This window comes from Hyperolius riggenbachi, chromosome 4 (genome assembly GCF_040937935.1).
Source record: "Hyperolius riggenbachi isolate aHypRig1 chromosome 4, aHypRig1.pri, whole genome shotgun sequence".
NCBI lineage: Eukaryota > Metazoa > Chordata > Amphibia > Anura > Hyperoliidae > Hyperolius > Hyperolius riggenbachi.
This window is the reverse complement of record NC_090649.1, coordinates 378,921,544-378,945,986: the sequence shown is the minus strand read 5'-3', so window position 1 is coordinate 378,945,986 and position 24,443 is coordinate 378,921,544. Positions and strand designations below refer to the sequence as shown.

General features: G+C 40.3%; 1 protein-coding gene across 11 annotated transcripts in view; it reads right to left on the bottom strand.

Annotated features, from left to right (window-relative positions):
* UTRN (utrophin) overlaps window positions 1-24,443 on the bottom strand; it is an 863,547-nt gene that overhangs the window by 294,586 nt on the left and 544,518 nt on the right. Inside the window, exon 1 of one of the 11 annotated variants that reach the window (XM_068232099.1) lies at window positions 9,597-9,673. The exons of the other annotated variants lie outside the window; for them this stretch is intronic. Coding sequence (XP_068088200.1) covers window positions 9,597-9,659 — 63 coding nt within the window. The 5' untranslated portion in view covers window positions 9,660-9,673. Of the gene's footprint in view, window positions 1-9,596; window positions 9,674-24,443 lie in introns of those variants that run through there. 11 annotated transcript variants of the gene reach the window in all.

Sequence of the window (24,443 nt, the reverse complement as noted above, 5' to 3'; positions counted from 1 at the left end):
TATACCTAATTAAAACATAGGGATGGTCAATGAGATGCAAATAGTTCTGAGTTGATGTAGTATTTTGCACATTTTTAAGTGTTTGACTATTCATATGTTTGTTTGTTTTTTAGTTTTTAACAATAGTCGAATTCCCAATATCAAAATCATGACTGAGTAATCAGATACAGAAAAGCAGATTCATGTTCAAAACATAGCGCTACTAGCTTGCCACTAGAGAAACAACCTTCCATATTATGTAACTGGATGATTCTGCTGTTTGGGCTTGGTAGTGTTCGCTTCATACTATGATTCATCTTCAGTAAAAGGCTTGCTCAGGGAATCACAAACTCAAGCTGTAGCCTTCTTTCCATAAGTCATTAGACCTCCAACACCCAGCCCATAAGTCCATTACAACGTGGTATAATGCTAGATTGTTGAAGTAAATCGCTTCCAAAAAGACTTTCATTTTTAAGGGTGAGCATCTGGTTTCTTCATTAAAGTCACAGTAAGAGCACTTCAGAAGTTCCTTGCTGAGCGCATAAGCATGTCCAAAAACCAGAGTGAAGGAGCAGATGTTTTGCAGGATATAAAAGAGAACAGCGTCAGTATAGCCTGGAGCAAACCACCCTGGCAATCTTGTACTATGGGTGATCAGAGACATGAAGCTATGCTGAATCAAAGGAAGAACTTGCATTCATCATGTCATGGCTGGCAGAACATCTAGCTCACCATTGTGTTAACTGTATTTATTGAAGAAACTTTGATCTTCACTCTGTGCGGGTGGCAAAACTAAGTCATTTGCCACACTGCACTTTCTGTAATATTCCTGCTTAAAAGTTTTCGGATTTGCCATACAAGTGCTAATGCTACAGTAAATGCACCGAATCCACATTTACCTCTCACGGTACAAAAACTTCAAGCCTAACTAATCTAAAATTGATGAAGCCATATTCTAAAAGAAATAATGTTAATTAGTGTAAATTATAAGTATTTATTTCCTTTAAAGCTGAACTTTAAAAAAATGAAAAAAACCCTTTGTTCAGATCTGCTTGCCTGCAGATTAGCACTTATCAAGGCTTAAAGAGACACTGAAGCGAAAAAAAATATTATGATTTAATGAATTGGTTGTGTAGTACAGATAATTACTAGAACATTAGTAGCAAAGAAAATATTCTATTTTTTTATTTTCAGTTCTATAGTGTTTTTCATAACATTGCATCATTCTCTAATATTTGTAGTTTACACACTACTCAGCATCCAAAATGATTTTAGAGTAGGCCAGTGAACTTTTGAACACTTCTCTGTAGAAAAAAAGAAAATACAGTAGCATACAATTGAAATAACAAGCTTCAGAAGACAAAGCTCTCTGCGACTTTGAAAGTCATGGAGCTCAATGGCTCTTTTGCACAGATAACAACTGGAGTTTCTTAACTCTTTCTGTACTGGAAACAATATTAGACTTATGTCTCTGCTCCTAATGCTTTATTTCTTAGCTGTACTACACATACAAATCATTATATCATATTTTTTTTCCGCTTCAGTGTCTCTTTAAGATGTCTCCTTCCTGGCTAGTTTCTTCTTACTGAGCTCAGGTTTAATAATTGTTCACCACCTAATACCTCCTCATTAGATCAGGCATGGGCAAACTTGGCCCTCCAGCTGTTAAGGAACTACAAGTCCCACAATGCATTGCAGGAGTCTGACAGCCACAGTCATGACTCATAAAGGCAAATGCATTGTGGGACTTGTAGTTCCATAACAGCTGGAGGGCCGAGTTTGCACATGCCTGCATTAGATCCATGGCTTCTAGAAAGCAGGAATTTGGGGAAATGTTAACGATCATATATACACTGCTGTATATTGTGCTTATTGTGTAGCATACCATACCCACCAGCTGAATCCACAGAAGAGAGAAAGAAAGCTGTACCCTAGTAGCAAGTGCATCTGGCTCACAAAGAAGGTAATCTAACTATCATTTTACTTCTATATAGTGTTCAGATTCACTTAGAATCCTGACTGCTGTTAGAATTTGCCTTGATAAAGAGGAAGTTTACTGAAAAAATAGTGGTAGGGAAGAAAACATAATAGAAGATAAAAAATAGAAGAGAGACCAAGAAAGGATTGATGTTCACCATGTAATTGGTTTGTGTTGTTTGATCCACAGTGAGCCTGCTCATTATCATCTTTATGAAGCTGGCCACTAATGGTCCAATTTCTAGCGTAAAATCGTTCGAGCGATCAGAAATTCTGATCGGAAGTGAAATATTGTAATACATCGTTCACTACACCATTAACGAACCAATCTTTGCTTCCTATCTATCACAACCAACAAGAAAATCCAAATTTTGGTTCGACGAAAATTCATTCAGACGACATTTTTTTCACTCGTTTATAATCGATTGTGTCCACCAATGGAGATTATTTACAACCAATCTGATCAGAATTTCTGATCGCTCAAACGATTTTTCGCTAAAAATTGGACCGCTAGTGGCCACCATTAGGCAGACAGGAACAACTAGACAGCATCAACTGCCATTATCTATAACCACACCCACAAACAATGTGATAGGCGAAAAGGTTGTTTTTTTATAGATATATATGCACAGAGGGAGGTATTGCTTCCTTGGCAGTTGGATACAGACATCATTTCCCACAATGCAACAAGGGTAACAGACAGGAAATTGTCCTGACCGTGGTCATGCCGTTACACTGTGTGTTTTACCACAATATCAGTTATCTGTCACACAGTCCCTGATGATCCTTTTCTCAAATAGATCATCAGGAAGGTCCCTGAAGATCTATTTGAGAAAAAGATAAAGATTTCTAATGAGAAAGGGGGAATCAGCTACTGACTGGGATGAAGTTCAATCCTCAGTTAAAGTTCCTCTTTAAGTTTTGGGTTTAGATGGGCTTTATTCTGACACTTTTGGAAAATGTAGTCTTTACTTGAGCATTTCTTTGCAAGCCATGATTTCAGGACACCTGAAGTGAATGGAATATGAGCATAATCATTGTTAACTCAGCATCCAGGTAAATGCAATTATTTAAAAGGAAACAAATATGGCAGCCACGATAGTCAATTCAGTGCTGGTTTTCTTTAATTTGAGGGCTCAGAAAAGACAATGATATTGAAAAACTGTCATCCATGTAAGTAGTGTGCATAATGGAGCACAGCACGGTATTGATTTTAATATAGCCATCAATTGGGTGTATGCCTAGAAAGGTGCTTATTATCCAGCGAGTGACATTTATGGACCCAGTGTGAGAATTAAATGATTTGGAACTCCTATATGTAGGTCATGCGTGAGAACTTAAACTCAACACTAAATGAGCTTTGTTCATTCAACTAATGCATAAATACTGGCATAAAGGCAATATTAAGTTATTGCCCATAAAGGATGACTCCTGTGACCTAAGTAAGATGCACAGAGAATATATATCACAACCCCTAATCCAGTCTAGCAGACCAAAGTAATGATTCGGCTTTAATGCAATATTTGCGGTTACTCAAAGTATCTTTATGGCACAGATGCAAAATGCACTGTGTAAACCCAACATGCTATAACAAACATATTCAGTAAACACCAAGTTAAACACAACAGCAGTTCAGCAGCGCACCATGACATCAGCTCGTCAGAGCACTCAACATTCCGCCAGAGCCATGCATCATCCTCAAACACACAAATGACTCATTCAGAAAATAAACTCAAAACAGGAGAGCCTTTAGCCTTTCCAGCAAACAAATACATTATGATAATGCTTCCTCTGATGCAATGTAGGGGAAGGAAAAGATTAAAGAGTAACTGTAGTGAAAATAATGTAACAAACAGAATTTCTTATTTTTTACAGCTTTACTTTACAAGTTATTCAGTTATTGTTCGTCCATTGTAAAATCTTTCCTCTGGCCTGATTTACATGCTGAAAAGTATCTAGGTGGCGACATCTGTAGTCCTGTCAGGTACAGCTCTATAGGATGTTTGTTTAGCAGCAGTGGATGGATAATGTACTGGTTAACTACCTAACGACCACGTCACGCCAATGGACGTGAACAAAACGGCAGCCCTAGGACCGCCTAACGGCGATTGGCGTCAAGTCCTGGAGCTGCAGTTAAGCAGGAAACGTGTGCGCGCATGTGTGATCGTTCCCTGCCGGTTCACGGAGCTCAGCTCCGTGATCAGCCTGCTAGCCGTGATCGCGGCTAGCAGACTGTTTCCAGCTGAAAGGGGAAAGAAATACCCTTTCTTTACCTTTGCACAGTGCTGCGAGCGCTGTACGGGGGACACTCAGCTGTCCCTCGGATTTGCTGGGGAATGAAGCCCTCTCATAGACTGATGCCTATGAGAGGCGGGGAAGAGAGCCGATTGCTGCCCTATGGCGATTTAGGACTGCTAAGAGGAGAGGAAGGGAGAGGAAGGAAGGAGGGAGGGAAAAGCCTCTATTTTTGTAATAAAAAAACAAAAATAAAGATTGCAACAGCGATCAGAGGCCTCCTCAAGAGTGTCCTATTAAGGACAAGAAAGGAGGAAACCATCATTTGTGTGCTTAGTTCTAGGGCTGTGCTGACAAAGCTGCACAGCCCTGTATTGTGAAAAATGGCCTGGTCACTAAGGGGGGTGTAAGCCTGTGGTCCTGAAGAGGTTAAGGGCCCTGCCTCTGGGTCTCTGATACAGGAAACCAGGGTTCAAATCTTGGCTCTTCCTGTTCTGCAAGCCAGCACCTATTCAGTAAGAAGTTCTTGGGCAAGACTCCTTACACTGCTACTGCCTATAGAGTGTGCCGAAGTAGCTGCAGCTCTGGGGCTTTGAGTCCGCCAGGAGAAAAGAGCAATATAAACGTTCTGTGTCTTGTCTTGTGTCTGAGGGTCCTGAAGACAGTACAAAATATAATTAGTCTCCCAGAATGCTCAGGAAGGAGGGGGGGGGGGTGATTCTGCATAGCTAAACAGCTTAGGCTAAGCATCACTGGGAGGGGGGAGGTAAAATGCAGATATAGGAAGAGTTTCTAATGCTTAAACTAGGAATATTTACATAAAAGTGAGTATCTTGAATAATTTACTGCATTCTACTATATGTCGCGTTGGTGCCTCTTTAAATGAAACCTGTCTTTAATGCATAATTTAGAAAATCTGACACTATTTTCATCCTAAAGTTAAAGAGATGCTTATCAAAGTATGTTTCTGCTATAGCTTCTTTCTCAGATGTTTCTCTATGGCATTTTTGCTTTTAAACTACATGGGCACTGACATTTTGCTCATAATGTCAGCACTGTAAACAACAGCCTGGTAAGATCCCATGTATTCTAGGTATCCCTTATTTCAATCTAAGATACAGATGGGGCTTAATTTGTAACAGATTCACTTGATGAGGTCTGAAGCCTGAAACATGTTGAGTGAACTGCTCCTCATTACTGCTCTAAGCATTGCCTGTGGTGTAATGCCTCCATCATTTGTATTTTTTTGACTAGTGATGGTGACGTCTAGGAAAACTCATGAAGAAGTATGTGATGAGTTTGGTCAGGTGATAGATATGGAAGTTTTTGATTTGCTGGTCATGATCATGTGCTAAAGCAGGATGTTATCACAGCAAATCAGAGCTTTGCAAATCTATCAGCTGATCAAGCAAATCACATGCTTCTCCATGAGTTCTTCTAGACATGACCATTACTAGTTCTGATTACTATCGCTGGAATGGTGTTCCTAAATGTGAGGTGTTGGCACCAGCTGTACCTGCCATGTGATAGAGGTTGTGGTCCACTATACCTGTTTGCAACTAGGTAAATCTCATTTCAATTGAACCTACACTCAGATGTGGCCTAGTTTGTGACAGATTTTCATTACATTCTATGTTCTTATCAAATCTTAAAGAGACACTGAAGCGAAAAAAAATATATGATATAATGATTATGAATTGGTTGTGTAATATGAATAATTACTAGAAGATTAGCAGCAAATAAAATATTCTCATACTTTTATTTTCAGGTATATAGTGTTTTTTCTAACATTGCATTATTCTATAATATGTGCAGATTACACAACACTAAGCATTGAAAATGATTCTTTCAGAGCAGTCTGTGAAGTAATGACCTCTCCTCTAGCAGAGAAAAAGTAAACAGTTCACTTATGGTTGAGATAATAAAAGTCAGATAACAGCCCTCTCCACGGCGATTACTTAGTCGGAGAGCTTAATGGCTTGTTTGCATAGAGATAACAACTGGAGTTTCTCAACTCTTCCTGTACTGGAAACAATTAGACTGATGTATCTGATCTTAATGTTTTATTTCTTAGCTGTACTACACATACAAATCATAATATCATAATTTTTTTTTCTCTTCAGTGTCTCTTTAAAGCGTTGCAAATTTTATGTTCAAGTGGACTTGAAACTGAATCTCGACGTTTACTGTGTAAAAGGTCTTCAGTATTGAAACAGCTTTTGTATTTTCTGTGTCCCACTAATTAATCATGTGCATAGTAATTACGTGAAAATGTCATATACACATATGAAGTGGTTGTTCAACTAGCATGCACTTCATTTGCAGGATGCAAAAAAAGAAAAAAAAAACGTATCTGGCATGTCAGATTCTGGTCCAAAGCCACCAAAATTCAGATACCAACCCTATAAAATATTCTCCAATCTGTTAAAACATCGACCAGTGTATGCCTGTCTAAAGAATAATTTTAAGCAGTGTTACTGTACACAAAATAAAAGTGACAGGCCTATTATACAGACCTTTGTCTTCTGTCATCCTGGTGACAAGAGAAAGGCTGGGGCACAAAGCAGGGATAATGCCAGCACGTGAACTTCACATTTCTGCTGAAAATAACAACTAATCTAAGCACAGAAGCCTTGATGGCCACATTCAAAAGGTTCATCCATCACCCCGAATACCAAGGCATCACCAGTCAACACTTGTTCTGCAGTGAATCTCCTTCATTTATTTGTCTTTAAAACCTCTTTTAACTCTAATTTATCACACTTAGAGCAAAGAAAACTACAGCAACACAAGTTGGTGCCCATAAGAACAGTAAAAACAATGATAAAATCTGATATTCAACCATAATTACTTGGTTCAATTTTCCACTCCTGTTACCAAGGCCACAATTTTTATTTTGCTTTTCTGGTTCCATTTTTCATAAATCAGTCCTACTGGTTTCATAATCAATAGGGAGAAAAGAAACATCATTGCATAGATGTCTATTTATGAGGCCTATAACTGGGGCAAACAGGCATTCCAGAAGCCACTTTGTGAACGTGACAACTGGAAAAATCACCACTTTCCAGCATGCTTTAATATTATCAATACTTTCCTGATATTTATCTCCATAATTTTTAAAGTGAAAAGTGCCAAAAAGAGAGGCCCAAATAACAGAACCACTCCAATTGTAAGTAATCCTATATAATAAAACCCTAATGTCCCTGCATCCGTCCCTGTGTCAGTGCTTTTTTGCACTGCGCATGTGCAGGGACAGACGCAGAGACACTGCAGAGCGCCGGAGGACAGGACCAGAAGGGGCGGGAAGGCGCGGCGTGTGCGATGGGTGAGCGCATGCGCGCGGTGGTATTAGTGACAGACCTAGCCCATTTTTAAAGGGGCTAAGTCACTAGTATACATATAATATTATACATGTAATATACTTTATTAATCTCAATAATCCACATTTAGACGGGGATATCATAACCGCTCCAGAAAACCTGGACCCAAGTAAATAACAATATAGTCCTCACCTGGGTTATAATGAAACATAGCTGCTGAAAACGTACTTATATATATCAACTGTGTGACTTCAGTCTGAAGCAAGTGTCCACAGTAAAAAAAAAAAAAAAAAGTGTTTTTTTTTAGTAAACTCAGACTGTCCTAGCTTTCTTAAAAAACTCTTGCTGAACTGCGGCATGCAACCACAATCACATAACCACTACAAATATATCAAGTATGTGACTGCAGTCTGAAGCCTGTATCAACAGCTAAAAGTATTTTTTATAATGATCTCAGGCTGTCCTAAACTTATAAAAAAAATCTTGCTGAAATGCTGCATGCAACCACAATCTCCTAACCACAACAAATATATATATTATGTAACTGCAGTCTGAAGCTGGTGTCAACAGCTAAAAGTACTTTTAATAAACTCAGACTGTCCTAAACTTATTGAAAACTCTTCCTGAAGTGCTGCATGCAACTGAAATCACAAAACCTCTAGTTCTTCACATATGTCTCAGTAACTCACTGTGATGTAATGTGACCTTGGTTAGAATTAGAAACACTCATTAATTGAAATCAGGATTTTTTTAAATTAATCCAACTCAGGTTTGCTGGAAAACTTGTGACATTGCCATTGGAGGTGTCTGAAGGTTCCACACTGGAGGCAGTCATCATCAGCCAAGTTTTTTAATAATCTAGTGTATGTGCTTTAAGATGACTTTACATCATAGCTGGGTAATGGTTGACTTAGTGGCATTATCCCACTCTCATTATTTCTTTTATACCTACAACCAGGCTTAAAGGGAATATTCAGGCAAAAATAAATAAATAATGAGTTTCACTTACCTGGGGCTTCTACCAGCCCCATGCAGCCATCCTGTGCCCTCGTAGTCACTCAATGCTGCTCCAATCCCCCGCTGGCAGCTAGCCGACCTCGGAGGTCGGCGGGCCGCATTGCGTACATTTTTACGCATTCCCGCTAAAGCAGGAACATTAACACAAACATTTTTACGCGTTAGTGGTACAACTTTACGCATGGCACCACTAACGCGTAAAATGTATGTGTTAATGTTCCTGCATCAGCGGGAATGCGCAATAATGTACGCAATGCGGGCCGCCGACCTCCGAGGTCGGCTAGCTGCCAGCGGGGGACTGGAGCAGCAATGAGTGACTACGAGGCCACAGGATGGCTGCATGGGGCTGGTAGAAGCCCCAGGTAAGTGAAACTCTTTTTTTTTTGCCTGGATATTCCCTTTAAGGCTCATAACAGCTCTGAGAAAAGAAGATTCACCCAAATGACAGGAACATTCCTGACAAGTAGTACCAGAATTACTTCCTATACCTCTATGAAAAAGCACACAAACTCTAGAGGTGAGACTGTTCTTTTTTTATGATACAGATGACAGCATAAGTAGCTTTTGTGCCTGGCGTTCAATGTGTGATTTAGTACTCCATCTGTAACATATGAGTTTCAGCCCTGTCTTAAAACTGACATAATACTGGGAGCAGAATGAGCAGCAGCACCAGAAAGGAGATTCAGATTATTCATGTGCACTTGTGATGCTAAACCCAATTTGCTGGTTATGGGCTGTTCGAGGGCCCTCATGTACTGAAATAAGCTATAAGGAGTAAAGACCAGAGGAAGATGCTCTAGAAAAAGATACAGGAGTTCTGGCATATCTTCATCAGGTTTTAAATTACGGCTCATAGTACCGAATGCACAGGCAACAAAGTAAAGCAAATGCTACAAGCAGGAGAAGAAAACAGCAACTGATCCCAAACACACATTGAGCAGTATATGCACAAGCACGTGCACACACTTATCACATCACACAAGTTTCAAGCAAATCCATTCATTTCACTAATATTTCAATTAATAATGAGCTGTTTAAATCAGGTGCCAAATGCAGACACAAAGATACCTGCTCAAATTTCATTAGCAGCTCCTGTAAGCTGAAGTTCATGCCAATCATTGTCAAATGCATCCCTTTTGGACTACATCTTCCCAGGATACTTCCTGCAGCCAGTCTCCTAAGTCTTCAGTGCAAAGGTTCTTTAGTTAAAATGTCATTCCCATAGACATTTCAGCCCTGTACTGCATGATACAGTCTCTATGCCATAGCTTGCTAGCTTTCTTCTCCATTCCACCAAGCTCACCCTTCCTCTGAATGCGCGCATGAAGCCAGGCCATGACGGCTTTGTTAACCGGGATCCATGATTGCTAGCCACAACCGCTGTTTTTCTCTCTTTTCCACACCTTGATAATGACCTGCAGGCCTCCTGACTGCTGTCTCCAGGGTCCCTAGCTTATGAATCGGTCTCAATTACACACAAGAAAATCCTGCGTTAGGTGTGTGGGGTCGCGCTGCGGTATGAAATAAGCATTTAGAGCAAAAAAGTGAGATTCCAAAGTTCACAAAATCCATTGAAAATCAAGTTTAAAAAGTGGTTAAAAAAAGTAAAAAAAACCCTATAAAACATCAGTTAACCACACGTAAATATTGTAGTGGACCTATGTTACCATAGTGATAACAATGCCAAGTGCAGCCTCTCATCCTGTCTACAAAAGATGCTGAGCTCCAAGTGGATTAGAACACACTATAAACTGCTGAGGGCTCCCTGTTCCAAACTGTACAACTTCATCTGTGGAGCTGCTGCAGGCTGGCTTCCCATTCTCACTCCTGGCCGTATGAAAACTAACCTTACCATTGTGAGCTGTTTATTTTCATTTTTTTTCATTCAACATTCTCCTCTTTCAACAACCCCCTTACTTAGTCCATGCTTTAAGAACACTCCCACTTCCTGAGGCCTCACGTTCTGCTTAACTTCGGTGCCTCAGGAGAAAAACGTAGTAGAAAGCTGAACGGCAAGCCCACCCTCACCCTCCCTCCTGTCTCCCCTCAAAATGAAAACAGCACAGGGGCATACAAGGGAAAGGCTCCATTTTCAAGCTGTTTTTAACCCCTGCACAGATGTCAGTTCCCTACCAGCCTTCACTGGAAAACAAAGCACCTTCTGGGGAACTGATTAACTCTCTAATTGGCAGGTGGGATAGCAATTTTGCAAAGGAATGTAAAAAAAAGGACAATTTGACTTTGCAACAGTTAAATGCACTGACTATATATCTATACATTTAGATATACTGTAAATAAATATTTCTCCCACATAAAGTGGATAAGTGTGATGCCCCCTTTCCCCCTCTGTCACGTTTTACTAGCATTTAGTGCAGCACCTCACCAGTGCCATCACAGTACAAAACAGGAGAGCCGGGATATCTCCATATATAGTATAACTTATAGACGCCAGGAACTGACACAATATACAGTATATATATATATATATATATATATATATATATATATATATATATATATATATATATATATATATACTGTATATTGTGTTAGTACCTGGTGTCTATCAGTTATACTATATTTGGAGATATCCCGGCTCTCCTGAGGTGCTGCACTAAATGCCAGTAAAACGCGACAGAGGGGGAAAGGGGGCATCACACTTATCCACTTTATGTGGGAGAAACATTTATGGGAGGAGCTATGGAATTATGAGTAACAGAGTATGAAAAGTAAACAAATTGAGATTAGCAGATGTAGCTGTTTTGTATCTGTTGTAATAAGTAATTTACTATGTAGCAGCCAATACCTGAAAGTTTCATTCAACTTTTGAGTCACCCACAAAAAAATCATTCTGCCAGTCAAACGTAGAAGTGTGAGATGTGCTGGAAAATGCTTGACTCCTCTACCTTGGCAATAATTTCTTTAACCTCCTCCCTTCAGGGCATCACTGCAGGACAATCCCCACCAAAACCTCCAGGCACAGGAACAGCTTCTTCCCCCAATCAGTCCTACTCCTGAGCTCAAGCCCCTTCCACAGGCAAAACCTCTCAGCCTCGCCTTCCAGCCTCCCGGGAATCCTTGCATTATCGAACAAATGCCTTTATTTATTCCTATATGTATTGTTCAGTGTTTGTACTCTGTTGTTATTTGCACCTTGATTTATGTTGTTACTATGTCCTAGCCGAGTGTGCACCACAAACAATTTTGGGTGTGATAACTGTCGCACTTGTCGAATACAGCTAATTCTGATTCTGATTACCGTAATTGGGTGCTCTAAGGCCTGGGGCCCACTAGAGCTGTTTCATCAGCAATTATTGCTTTCTAGGAATCGCTGGCAATTCCAAAAGAGCCGGCTAATGACAGCTTACTACAATTATGTTAAGTGCACATCCATCAGTTTTTATGACTTTCTAGTCTTCTAAAATTCTAGCTAATTCTAGTCTTGCAGCTTTACAAAGTGACCATTACCATTAGCACCCAATAGAAACAGACTTACCGGACGTGTTGGCCACTATTAGACTGGCCAACCATGCACAAGTCCAGGAAGCCTAGGAACCTCAGGATCCTGGTATCAACTTTGCCAAAGTGTCACTCATCGCTTTCATTTCCTTTGTGCAAGACCAGCCTTCTAGCAGGGCGGCAGGCAGGGAGCTGTGTGTGTGTGACTTAAATGTCTAAAGGGATGACAGGCGGCAAAGTCTGGAAAACCTCTGAGACACACACACACAGCTCCCTGCCTGCCACCCTGCTAGAAGGCTGGTCTTGCACAAAGGAAATGGTTCCTAGGCTTCCTGGACTTGTGCATGGTTGGCCAGTCTAATAGTGGCCAACACGTCCGGTGACTCTGTTTCTATTGGGTGCTAATGGTGATAGTCACTTTGTAAAGCTGCAAGACTGGAATTAGCTACTATGGCTTTAGAAGACTAAAAAAGTCATAAAAATTGATGGATGTGCGCTTAACATAATTGTAGTGATTTTAGAAAGACTTGCCTGGTCTGGTGACAGCGCACTCTGTGGGACACGTGCAATTTATGTGTATTTGCTATTGCGCTTTGAAATTATTTTAAAGATAATGACAGCTTACGCCAGTCATTCCACAGGAGCAATTGCAAAGTGCTGAAATTGCAATCATGGTGTCTGCAGGATTTTTGAGCAATTTTATTCAGGGAATGCAGGGGCCAAAATTGCATTCCATGAAATTGCTAAAAAGAATTGCTGTTTTTAGCAGAAAAAAAAAACTGTTAGCGTTATTGAGAGAAATTTGAAATCTCTAGCGGGCCCCAGGCCTAAAGGTACCCATTAACGGTACAATATTTTCATCAGACGCAATCTTGACGCAATATCTACGATCAAATCATATAGAAAACAGCGCAGTGTTTAGTCAAAATCAATGTGAAAATATTCTTTGTTTGGAACTGAAAATTCCGTCAATCAGAAAGTCCGATTTTACAATCTTATCTGAAGAGAGAAAATGCCGTAATCGGCCTGTCTATGGGAACAATCAAGAATTTCCTTTCGATTAGTTTCAACTGTACATTAGGAGAAGAAAACCCAAAGGTCGCACTAGGATATGGTAATAATACAATACAATACAATACAATACCATTTCTATAGTGCTTTTCTCCCACAGGACTCTGCACAGCAGAGCAATGAAACAGTATCAACTGCAAAAGATTGCATCGTCGAAAGATTGCATTTGATGAAAAAATGGTACCGTTTATGGGCACCTTAAGGCCAGTAACCCACTAGAAGCAATTTCTAATTGCTAGTGATTTGAAAAAGCTCTTGCTAATGCAATGCTATGGGGGATTTTTTATAAAATCACATCGCTCAAGTGGGATTACACCCATAGCATCACATTAGCAAGAGTTTTCAAATCGCAAAGAGCTCAGAAAATCGCTCTTAGTGGGTTTCTGGCCTAAGACTGTTTAAATGGACATCATAAGTCATGGGTAAAGTGTTTGGCTGCTGCTTGCAGGATTCACCAGGCACTATGATTCATTGTACAGGCGTAGATGGACATTTCCATGCACAGTGGGAAGCAGCGGGGTGGGACATTAGCTTCACACATTTCCATAAAATGTAATTTGGATGGTTCACTTAGCACTAATGAGGAACACACTGCAGCAAGATTGAAGATTCATTCCTTCTCCTGCAATATTTGACATGAGGACCATATGTAAAAATGATCTCTTCATGTTCAATACAGCCTCTCCTCTAGATCAGTGTTTCTCAACATTTTATTGGTAGGTACCCCTTTTAAAACCCTGTACTCACCAAGTACCCTCCAGCATACCGGTAGTAAACATTATCACAAGTACCCCTTGACAAATATACATTTCATTGTAGCACATGATAATTGGTTCTAAACAATTTCCAAGCATTTGCTATTGCTTTTACTTAGCTAAAGCACTAATTTGGTGTTGTTTTAAATAAGATTTATCATTTTTTTTTAAGTAGAAGCAGTAAAGTGTTGTACCGTGTTAGCCATGAGTAAAAGCAAGAAGTTTTGAATCAGGATGATACCATTTATTGGCTAACTTAGAGATGGATAAACAGTGAGCTTTCGACTTATAAAAAGCCTTCGTCGGACTGGTTCCTGACCAAAACTGAAAAACACAGCTTATATACACTGACATACAGAGGAGAAACATTCTTTAGCAAACATAAATGTAATTAGATGCCTTAACTGTTACTGAGGAGGCTTTCCCAGGCATCCTATCTAAATTGATAAGATCAATAGAATCCTCAACATGACATAAAGCAGACTCTAGTGATGAAGAGACATCGTAAATTCCAAATTCGAATGGTAACTGGCCTGGTTACATGCACCATTAATTCTAAGCTTAAAGTGATACTTAAGTCAAAGCTAAAAAATGAGATTTACTCACCTGGGGCTTCCCTCAGCCCCCAGCAGCCGATCGGTGCCCTCACAGCTCCGCTCCGATGTCCCAGGACCCGCCGGCGAGCACTTCCGGTTTGGCCGTCACCGGCCGACAGGCATGGGAATGCGAGTGATTGTTCGCGTTCCCAGCCTGTATATCGCCCCCTATGCTGCTATTGCGGCCTCCTATTGTTTCTCCCACATAAATTCCTTTGGGGCATTTTGCACACATGATCACGTATACCACATTAGATGAGTCGCAGGAAAAGGTGCCTTGTACTTTGTATTCCTGTTGTGTACCTGGTATTAGTATCCTGTCAGTGGAATGGATGTGTTTACAGGTCCCACACTTTTTCCCTCGGCAGGGGAATGTTCCATTCTGTTCTTGCCTATTCATTTTTTTTTAAACTCTAAATTTGTTATTCTTGGTTAAGTATATCAAGCCCGAGTACCCCCTGGAACCATCAGAGGTACCCCCTGGGGTACGCATACCACACGTTGAGAACCCAGGCTCTAGATGACAGCACATCAGATGGCTTAGGCACCCTTCATATAGGATATCACTCATGCAGCATTGCCTGTGCAACAAGCTTCTCATGAAAGCACTCACTCCCCAACATTCACTTTAAGCTCCACTCCTCATCTGACCACATGCATGAGTATAACACAGGGATATATAATGTGAACAAAATGTATCAAGCTGTTGACTCAGCTTTATCTGTAGTGGATTTATAAAAGCGCACGCAGTGAAAATGCAAAAACACATTTCTAGAGTAACATGTATCAACAGTGGATGAGCCATTTAGCTGGCGCTGTAATGTTTCCAACAATAACATACTAACATCTACGCAGCACAGTAACTGCAGGATCCTGGGGCTTCTGCTGATCAGCCATAATAACAAAGAATGCAAAACAGCTATAGCTTTTCTAAAAAAGAACAGATGGCTTGCCGAAGACTACCAGCACTATGTGCTAATCACTGTATAGTAATGATTTCACGTAAGTCTGGACAGTGATCTATAACTCCTCTTCCCTGCGGCCATGCTTCCTGGTAAGTGTTGCTTACCAAAGGGGCTTATTGAAATGTTATAGAACACAAAGTCCAATTCCAGACAACAGGATAGCTGGCTAACCTAAAGAGAACCTGTAATGACATATAGTAAAATGTGATAAATTATTCAGGATACCAATTTTTATCTTAATTATTCTGTCTTCAGCATCCGAAACACTTCTTATATCTACATATTGCTGTATATTGGTATGTAACCCTGCTCTCCCAGTGATGTTTAAGATGCTGGATCCATCTCCCTGCATCCCGAGGTGAGTATGTAGCTTAAGACATACTTCCCATTGGCGTGACGCGGTCGGCTAGAGGTTAAAGGACCAGTTTCACAAATGTTTTGTTTTTCAAATAGATACTTGTAGTGCTGGTTTAATGTGTGTAGATGTTTACCAGCTTTTTTTTTTAGTTGTATTTGAAAAATAAACCTACTTTATTTATTCAGGCCCCCCCCCCCCCCGTATTGGTGATGGTGACGTGGGGTAGACTATCATAGCACAGGGGTGTTCAAACGGCAGTTAGAATGTAGGCATACTGCTGTCACCCCTGCCTCCGTCCTCAGCTCCAAACGAGCACTGAAACCGCCACTCGTAGACTCAGCGGGAGCGCCTGTCATATTGACAGATGACGTCACTGCTATGCAAATAGGAAGCCTGCGGAGGGGACCTTCTGAGTCCCGTCTGAGCAGGCACTGCTGGGGCCACCTAGTGTGTTTTAGAGATTCGCGCACATGCGCAGTCTATGCCTCTATGCTCTCTGTCCTGGTTCTTTTGTTACATTTGTAGATAAGCACAAGCCCAGAAAGCGGCATAGATTGCGCATGTGTGCTAGTCTATAAATCACACTAGGTGGCCCCAGCAGTGCTTGCTTAGACGGGACTCAGAAGGTCCCCTCCGCAGGCTTCCTATTTGCATAGCAGTGACGTCACCTGTCAATATGTCAGGCGCTCCCGCTGAGTCTACGAGCGGCGGTTTCAGCGCTCATTTGCAGCTGAGGATGGAGGCAGGGGTAAGAGCGGTATGCCTACATTCCAACTGCCGCTTGAACACCCCTGTGCTATGATAGTCTACCCCACGTCGCCATCGCCAATACAGGGGGGGGGGGGGCTGAATAAATAAAGTAAGTTTATTTTTCAAATAGAATTTAAAAAAAAAAAAAAAAAAAAACTGGTAAACATCTTCACACATTAAAACAGCACTACAAGTATCTATTTGAAAAAAAAAAAAAATTGTGCAACTGGTCCTTTAAGGCCTCTTTCACAGTTCATAGAAAATGTTTTGACATGGACTAATGCACAGCAATATTAAAGAGAATCTGTATAGTTAACCACTTTACCCCCGCGCGTACGTATTTCTCCGCCCCTTTTTCCATCCTTTAACAACCAGGGACGGAGAAATACGTACTTTCCGCGTTCCCGACGCTGTCCGCGCTCCCGCTCGTAAACACGCCGCCCGCCGCTAGTAAACACGCCGCCGCCCGCTCGCCCAGAGATCAATGAACGGGAAAATCCATTCCCGTTCGTTGATCTAAGCCCCGCAATGATCCGCTGCTCTCCTATGGGCAGCGCGATCATTGTGAGAAAAAACTCACGTGTCCAGCCTCATTATACTTCGCATTAAAACAAAAAGTTACTGTGGCCATCTTGTGGCCAAATAGTAAACTACACCCTACACATTTTTCACATACAAATAAATGACTTTTACACATAAAATTAACTCATTACCTCCCACACTCCCCATTTTTTTTTTTTTTTTGTAATTAAAAATTTTTTTAAAAACTTACAATTAAAAAAAATACATAAATAGTTACCTTAGGGACTGAACTTTTTAAATATTTATGTCAAGAGGGTATAACACTGTTACTTTATAAACTATGGGCTTGTAATTAGGGATGGACGCAAAAATGAAAAAAATGCACCTTTATTTCCAAATAAAATATTGGCGCCAAACATTGTGATAGGGACATAATTTAAATGGTTTTATAACCGGGACAAAAGGGCAAATACATTTCATGGGTTTTAATTACAGTAGCATGCATTATTTAAAAACTATAATGGCCGAAAACTGAAAAATAATTATTTTTTTCCCCACATTTTTCCTATTTTCCCATTAAAACACATTTAGAAAAAAATAATTCTTGGCATAATGTCCCACCTAAAGAAAGCCTAATTGGTGGCGGAAAAAACAAGATATAGTTCATTTCATTGCGATAAGTAATGATAAAGTTATAGACGAATGAATGGAAGGAGCGCTGAAAGGTGAAAATTGCTCTGGTGCTCAGGGGGTAAAACCCCTCAGTGGTGAAGTGGTTAAAATCGCACAAAAGTAAACATACCAGTGTGTTAGGGGACATCTCCTATTACCCTCTGTCACAATTTCGCCGCTCCCCGCTGCATTAAAAGTAGTCAAAAACAGTTTTAAAAAGTTTGTTTATAAACAAACAAAATGGCCACCAAAACAGGAAGTAGATTGATGTACAATATGTCCACACATAGAAAATACATCCATGCACAAGCAGGCTGTATACAGCTTTCCTTTTGAATCTCAAAAGATCATTTGTGTGTTTACCTTCTGTCCCCTTCTTCTCTCATGCACTGAACATTACAGGCTTCCTGCAGACAGCTCTGCATGTGCCTGTGTTTGTAATTTCTCAGTATGTGTCAGCCAGCTACTTTCACAGCCTAACAGAGGAGGATTTTTATCCAGCTCTCTTCTATCACTGATAAGATAGCAAAGAAGCTGCTGGCTTATGTAAATAAAACACACACTGGAGTGTGCATAGAGGAACAGACCAGCACGGAAGAGTTGGCAGCCTTCCAGACACAGGCCGACAAGTCTGACAAGGGAAAGATACATTGATTTATTACAGAGACCGTGATAGTACAAAGTGCTGCAGTGAGCCAGAACAGATTAGAATAGGTTTAGGAACTTGTAGGATGGTAGAAAAAAACGTTGTAATTTTTGTTACAGAGTCACTTTAAGTCAGTGCGACATTCACAGTGCACACGTTGCGTTGTGTGTAACATGTAGCAATATTTAGAAAGTGCTGCATGCTGTGCGTTAAGCAATACATTTGCTGCGTTATGTGTGTTGCACATGCTCAGTAAGTTTAAAAAAAAAAAATGTAACGCATGCGCCGTTTTCGTTCCATCACTGTGCGACGAAAACGGAGCACCACATGCAGGGCTAAATAACGTCCAAGTTATAGTCTTTCAATGCGTTGCATTAGGGGCACGTTATGCGACCTTAACGTCACTTCAAACGCACCCGTCCCACTGTGAAAGAGACCTAAAGAGGGATCAAACTCTAACATAACACTCAGTACAATTATATTTTCCTACTTTTTATTACCCATACAGTTATCATATTTGCTTTTGTGCACAAGTATTATAGTCTGTTTACAAATTATAAGTTCCCTAAGTAGAGTTTATCTACACTGAAAGTTGCCATTGTAATTTTTTGCATATATGCTGTATTTATATTTCATAACGGATCAAGTGAGAATGTGTCTTCTCCTGTGAACACTTTAGGCTTGTTCTCAGCTGATACACTGTTAGCAGTGTTTATTATCTTGTTTGTTTTCTTATCAGTTACTATTGTAATCACTTCCTCAAGTTCAGCAAAGGCCTAAGCTTCCCACTGAAGAAGAAAGTGCTGTGTTTAACTGTTTAAATGCTGTTCTGGTAATACTGTTTTGTTCTTGTAGTAGGTTTTATGCTGTAAAGATTATTTTAGAAGTATTGGCAAATCTCCTTAAAAAAGAAAAAAAAGAGTAAACTTTATTGAAAAGGTCCGTGATTCAAAAGGAGAATTTCAATACGTGACACAAAAAAAAGGTCCTGTATTCTCACAATTCTATCAAGGGTTGTATAACCTGGATGAGAACAATATAGCTTTACAAAATAGGGACTTTTTAGAGCAGATCAACATGCACACCCTGGACTATAAAACAAAAGAAGCCCTTGAGGCTCCCACTCAGGAGATAAGAGTTTTTTGAAGCACTGAAGAGTACAGCGGCTGGTAAATATCCTGGACCGGATGGCTTTCCAATGGAATTTTTCAAGACTTTCTCAGACTTGTTGGCATCTCATTTTTGTGCATTGGTAAATAAAAAAGATAATCAAGGAACTTTCTCTGACAGCACTAACGAAGCTATTATTTAATTCCTAAGGAGGGAAAATCACACCTAGTATGCGAACATTTCCGTCTGATATCTATAATGAATTGAGATGTTAAGATCTATTCTAAGATTTTGGCAACTCGGTTGAGAAAAACTGTGGATGTGATATTGGAGGATCAATAGATAGGTTTTCGTTAATACAATCAAGTAAAAGACAGCATATACACAGCGGTGAATGTGGTACATGCTTGTAGATCTAGAAGCCAAGAGGCAATTTTAAGAACAATTGATGCAGAAAAGCCCTTTGATAGGTTGTCTAGGGGTTTCTTAGTTGATATCCTGAGGAAAATTGGTTTAGGGCCTTGTTTTGTTGAAAGAATAATCAACTTGTATGTCAACCAATCAGCGAGAGTCAAATTAAATGGGTTCATATAAGAAAGTTTTAGGCTGTCAAACGGAGTTCGGCAGGGATGTCCACTCTCCCCAGTGCTGTTTAATTTAAGTCTGGAGCCACTGATTAGAGCAATCCAGGATGACCCCCATATAGAGGGTTTTTCAATTGGTGAGGTTAAAAATAAATAATGGTAAATATGGTTAAAATAATTGTGTATGCTAGACGGTATACTTCTCACGTTAGGTAACCCAAAAATTTAATTAAATCACTGTATGACGTGGTTCAGTAAATATAGCAGAGCTATAAATTATAAGCTAAATGAACAAAAATCCACAATTTTAGATGTTGGCTGTACGGAGCAAACTAGGAAAGAGATGTTGGCTGTATGGAGCAAACTAGGAAAGAGATCCAGAAGAACGCAAATCTAGCATGGGATAAAGACTCGATTAAATATTTGGGTGTTCACATTTGTGCCTATTCACAAGATCTATATAAGTGTAACTTTAAGGACATCATGCAACAAAGCAAGAAAGCTCTTCATGCTTGGGATCTCCCTTTTTTAAGTGTGTTAGGTAGAATAGCAATACTAAAAATGAAGATAATGCCAAGACTATTGTTCTTAAAGGAGTTATCAGGCAATCTAAAGAAAATAAGTGCTTCCTCTGGGCTTCCTCCATCCCCAAGCTCCCAGCATGTCTCTCGCCGCAGCTCTCCCTTTAGCCGTTCTGTGCAACTCGCTCCCGGTCCCCAGCGATGACGTCAGGCCGACTACTACTGTAGTTCTGTGCATGCGCACTCCGCTCCGTCCCACGTGGCGGTGATTGACAGCGCTGCTCGCGCAGTACAGGCCGACCTGGAGGTCGGCCTGACATCATCGCCGGGGACCAGGAGCAAGCTGCGGCGAACGGCTGAAGGGAGGGCTGTGGCGAGGAACATGCTGGGAGCTTGGGGCTGGAGGAAGCCCCGGGTAAGTAGCACTTATTTTCTTTAGAATGCCTGATAACTCCTTTAATGCAATGCAATCAGGTGGAGGGATTATCTCCTCTGGTCTCTATCACTCATAATTCTGACTTTGGTCCATCTAAAAATAAAGCTTGGAGTTCAGTAAATAACTTACCTACGGACCTAAGAATTATTCACATTTTAGGAAATGAGAGCCTAGCTATTCCTCCTTTATTAGATTCACAACAGATTCATCCATTTGGGGCTCTGCAAATAAAAAGCTATTGGAGGAGCCTGGTGAAAAAGGAGGGGTTTCTGAGAAATAACCTCAACAATTTTGAGAAATGGTTCTTATTAAAACAAAGACTGCCAGGGACATTGTCCAAGATAAATAAATTAATTGTTGCTTCCTTTCACAAACAACTCCCACAATTCTGTGCTAGCTGAGAAAAAGCTGACGCATGTAAAATAGAGAGTGGCCCTTCGTTTGGTATATTCAAGAAACTTTGGGGCATTCCAGATACCCAACTACAACTCTCCTACTACAAATTGATTTCCAGGTGGTATCTGTCACCGGTTCAGATGGCCAGATATGGCCTAGCAATTAACGAGATATGCTGGAAGTGCAACCGGAGTTCTGGTTCTTTTGTATACATGTTGTTGGAGCGCCCAGTAGAGAAAAGTTTTTGAGTAAAATAGAAGAATTTTTCTCACCACGATTAAATCTAGAGGTTGGCTTGGATGCTCTCACTACAATCTTTGGTATTCAAACCTCAGATAGGACGGGAGGATGTGCTTGCCTATGGTCATTAGTGGATATTGGTGTAAGTTTGGCTAGAAAATGTATTACTCTGAAATGGAAGGATCCCGAGCCGTGCTCTTTCAGTGACTGGAGAGCGGAGATTGCGATCTTTCTAAATTATGGGATGTGGGAAGGCAAAATGGAAGAGAAAAATATGATGTATGCATCTGCTATGAAACAGTTATGGGATTGGGAAGAGATTTCCAGTTAGCGTCTATGAATGGGTGAAAGGGGGGTGGGGGGGGGTGTTCAGCGTGTGAGAGGGGTAGTGGGTCGGGAGGTCTGTAGGTTGAATGGGATTAGGTGAGGGGGTATGAATGTATGTACTGTATGAGGTATGCATGATATGTGTTGTTGACTGATGAAGCTTTCTTTTTCTTTTCTTTTTTTTTCTTTTAAGCAGAGTATAAGCAATTAGAGGAAAGAAATAAAATTATTGATTAAGCAAACTATGATGCAAATACGTCCTAGCATTGAGAGCGTACTGATGAAGCAAAGTCTTTTGTTGGGACATGGCGCAATGTCGCTGCTGATTGTTTGCAAAAAAAAGATTATTTTAGAGCGAAGAAGAAATGCTGAGTTTCCCACCACTTTAATTTGACCAAGCTCGGGTTTACTTTAATAAGGGAACAGACCCAACAGATACAAATTAATACAACCAGGATATAACAAAAAAATACACTGCTTGCTATGTGACATTTCTGAAGATTTATAGCTTTATGTTAAAATAATACGATTTAAATGAGTAGTAAAAGCATAACCTACAAAGTAATGTAATAATAACATAACTTACACTCAAACATGTCAGATAACTGATTGCAGCTTGACAGTAGGCTTCCTCTAACCTGTAAGCAATCATGCTGAATTCTCAGCACTGCTCACTTATAAATCCAAAGAATCCATGTAATGAATGGATCACTGGAGAGACATGCTTGAATTTACCTGTGGAGGTCCAATCAATTGAATCCACCATAGACTGTTTTTCATAAAAAGCCTTGATTATGACGAAGAGCATGCTGGTAAAAAAAAGTTTCTTCAGATTGATTTCTACATCTTTAATCAGTCTTCAGTACAGGGTGGGCCATTTATATGGATGCACCTTATCTATGGATACACCCCATATACAAGACAAGACAAGACAAGACAAATAACATTTATATTGCGCTTTTCTCCTTGCGGACTCAAAGCGCCAGAGCAGAGCAGCAGCCACTAGGGCGCGCTCTATTGGCAGTAGCAGTGTAAGGGAGACTTGCCAAAGGTCTCCTACTGAATTAGTGCTGGCTTACTGAACAGGCAGAGCCGAGATTCGAACCCTGGTCTCCTGTGTGAGAGGCAGAGCCCTTAACCATTACACCATCAGCCAACTGCTAATATACCACACCATACCATCATTTTTTTGTTCCAACAGTCTTGGAGGGATCTATCCAATGTGGGTTTGTGTCAGACCAATAGCGGTTGTTTTGTTTGTTAACTTCACCATTCACATAAAATAGTGTATCCATATAAATGGCCCACCCTGTACAATACCATCAGAGAATAGAATAGGGTAAAAGTCTAATCTCTTCGCAATAAAATCAGATAAGTATTCCAGATAATAGGATATTTGTGATATCCAGTAGGTATGGTCAATGAGATGCTAGTTAATCCATGTTGATTAAGACGTGATGGTAATTTTATGATAATGTATGCAGGTTAAAAGTGGACCATTCAGCTGCAGCAGGTGCTGGATTTCATTGGTCCATTTTTTTAAATTGCATACATTTGCAAAAAAAATGTAATCCAATATAAAAGATTTTGCATCTAACTGGCCATTCCTAATATCCAGTGTAGACAAAAATATGTCAGGGGAAAAAAAAAGATTTTTAAAAGCAGACAGGGTGGGTGATGAATCCCCATACAAGCACACAACAGATAGCAATAAATTACATCGATTACATCACAGTGTCTGGGTCTGCTAGATATCAGACCAGTGCTACTCCCTCTGCAACTTACAAGCTCTCAGTAGAGTTTCAGCTGGCAATGGAGCAACACTGTACAAAATCAGTAGTGAATCTAGCCACTATTACATGAATGTATTAGCAAGTGTGCAAGCATGGGGGCTGTCTGTGCCATGGCCCTACTACTCGATCATCACAGAGGAAGGATAGCAATGTGACCAACACTTCTATCACCAAGGCCTTTTTCATATGTGAAGCTAAAGCTGCTGCATTGACCCATGAATTGACTAGCTAGTGTCTGCCATGGGCAGTGAAGAGGCATCCATCTCACTGAGTGACATCCAAATGTGGTGGCACTTAGTTGTGACTCTGCTGCAGGGTAACCATGCCATATGTCAAGTGCTACATATGGGTTTACAAACATTAGGCTGCAATAAACACACAACTCAATTTCTAGAAAAAAATGATTACAAAAAATTACGTTCCTAATCAACTAAAATAAAAAAGGAGGGACATTTGATAAGATTTCCCACTTGGATAAAAAAAGAAACCTTTAATTTTTCTGTACGACCAATCATCTCAATTGCCATAAAATTGGTGCGTCTATTGTATCCTGTGTGGCCACCTTTAGTAGAATCAGTGCTATGCACACACACGTTTATCCTATCCTGTCACATGTCCCTTCAGGTATCCTATATTATAAACTGACACTTTGATGACTCATTTTCATAATTTGTTCACCAGAGAATAATTGCACAAGATCTGCCTTTGATGAAT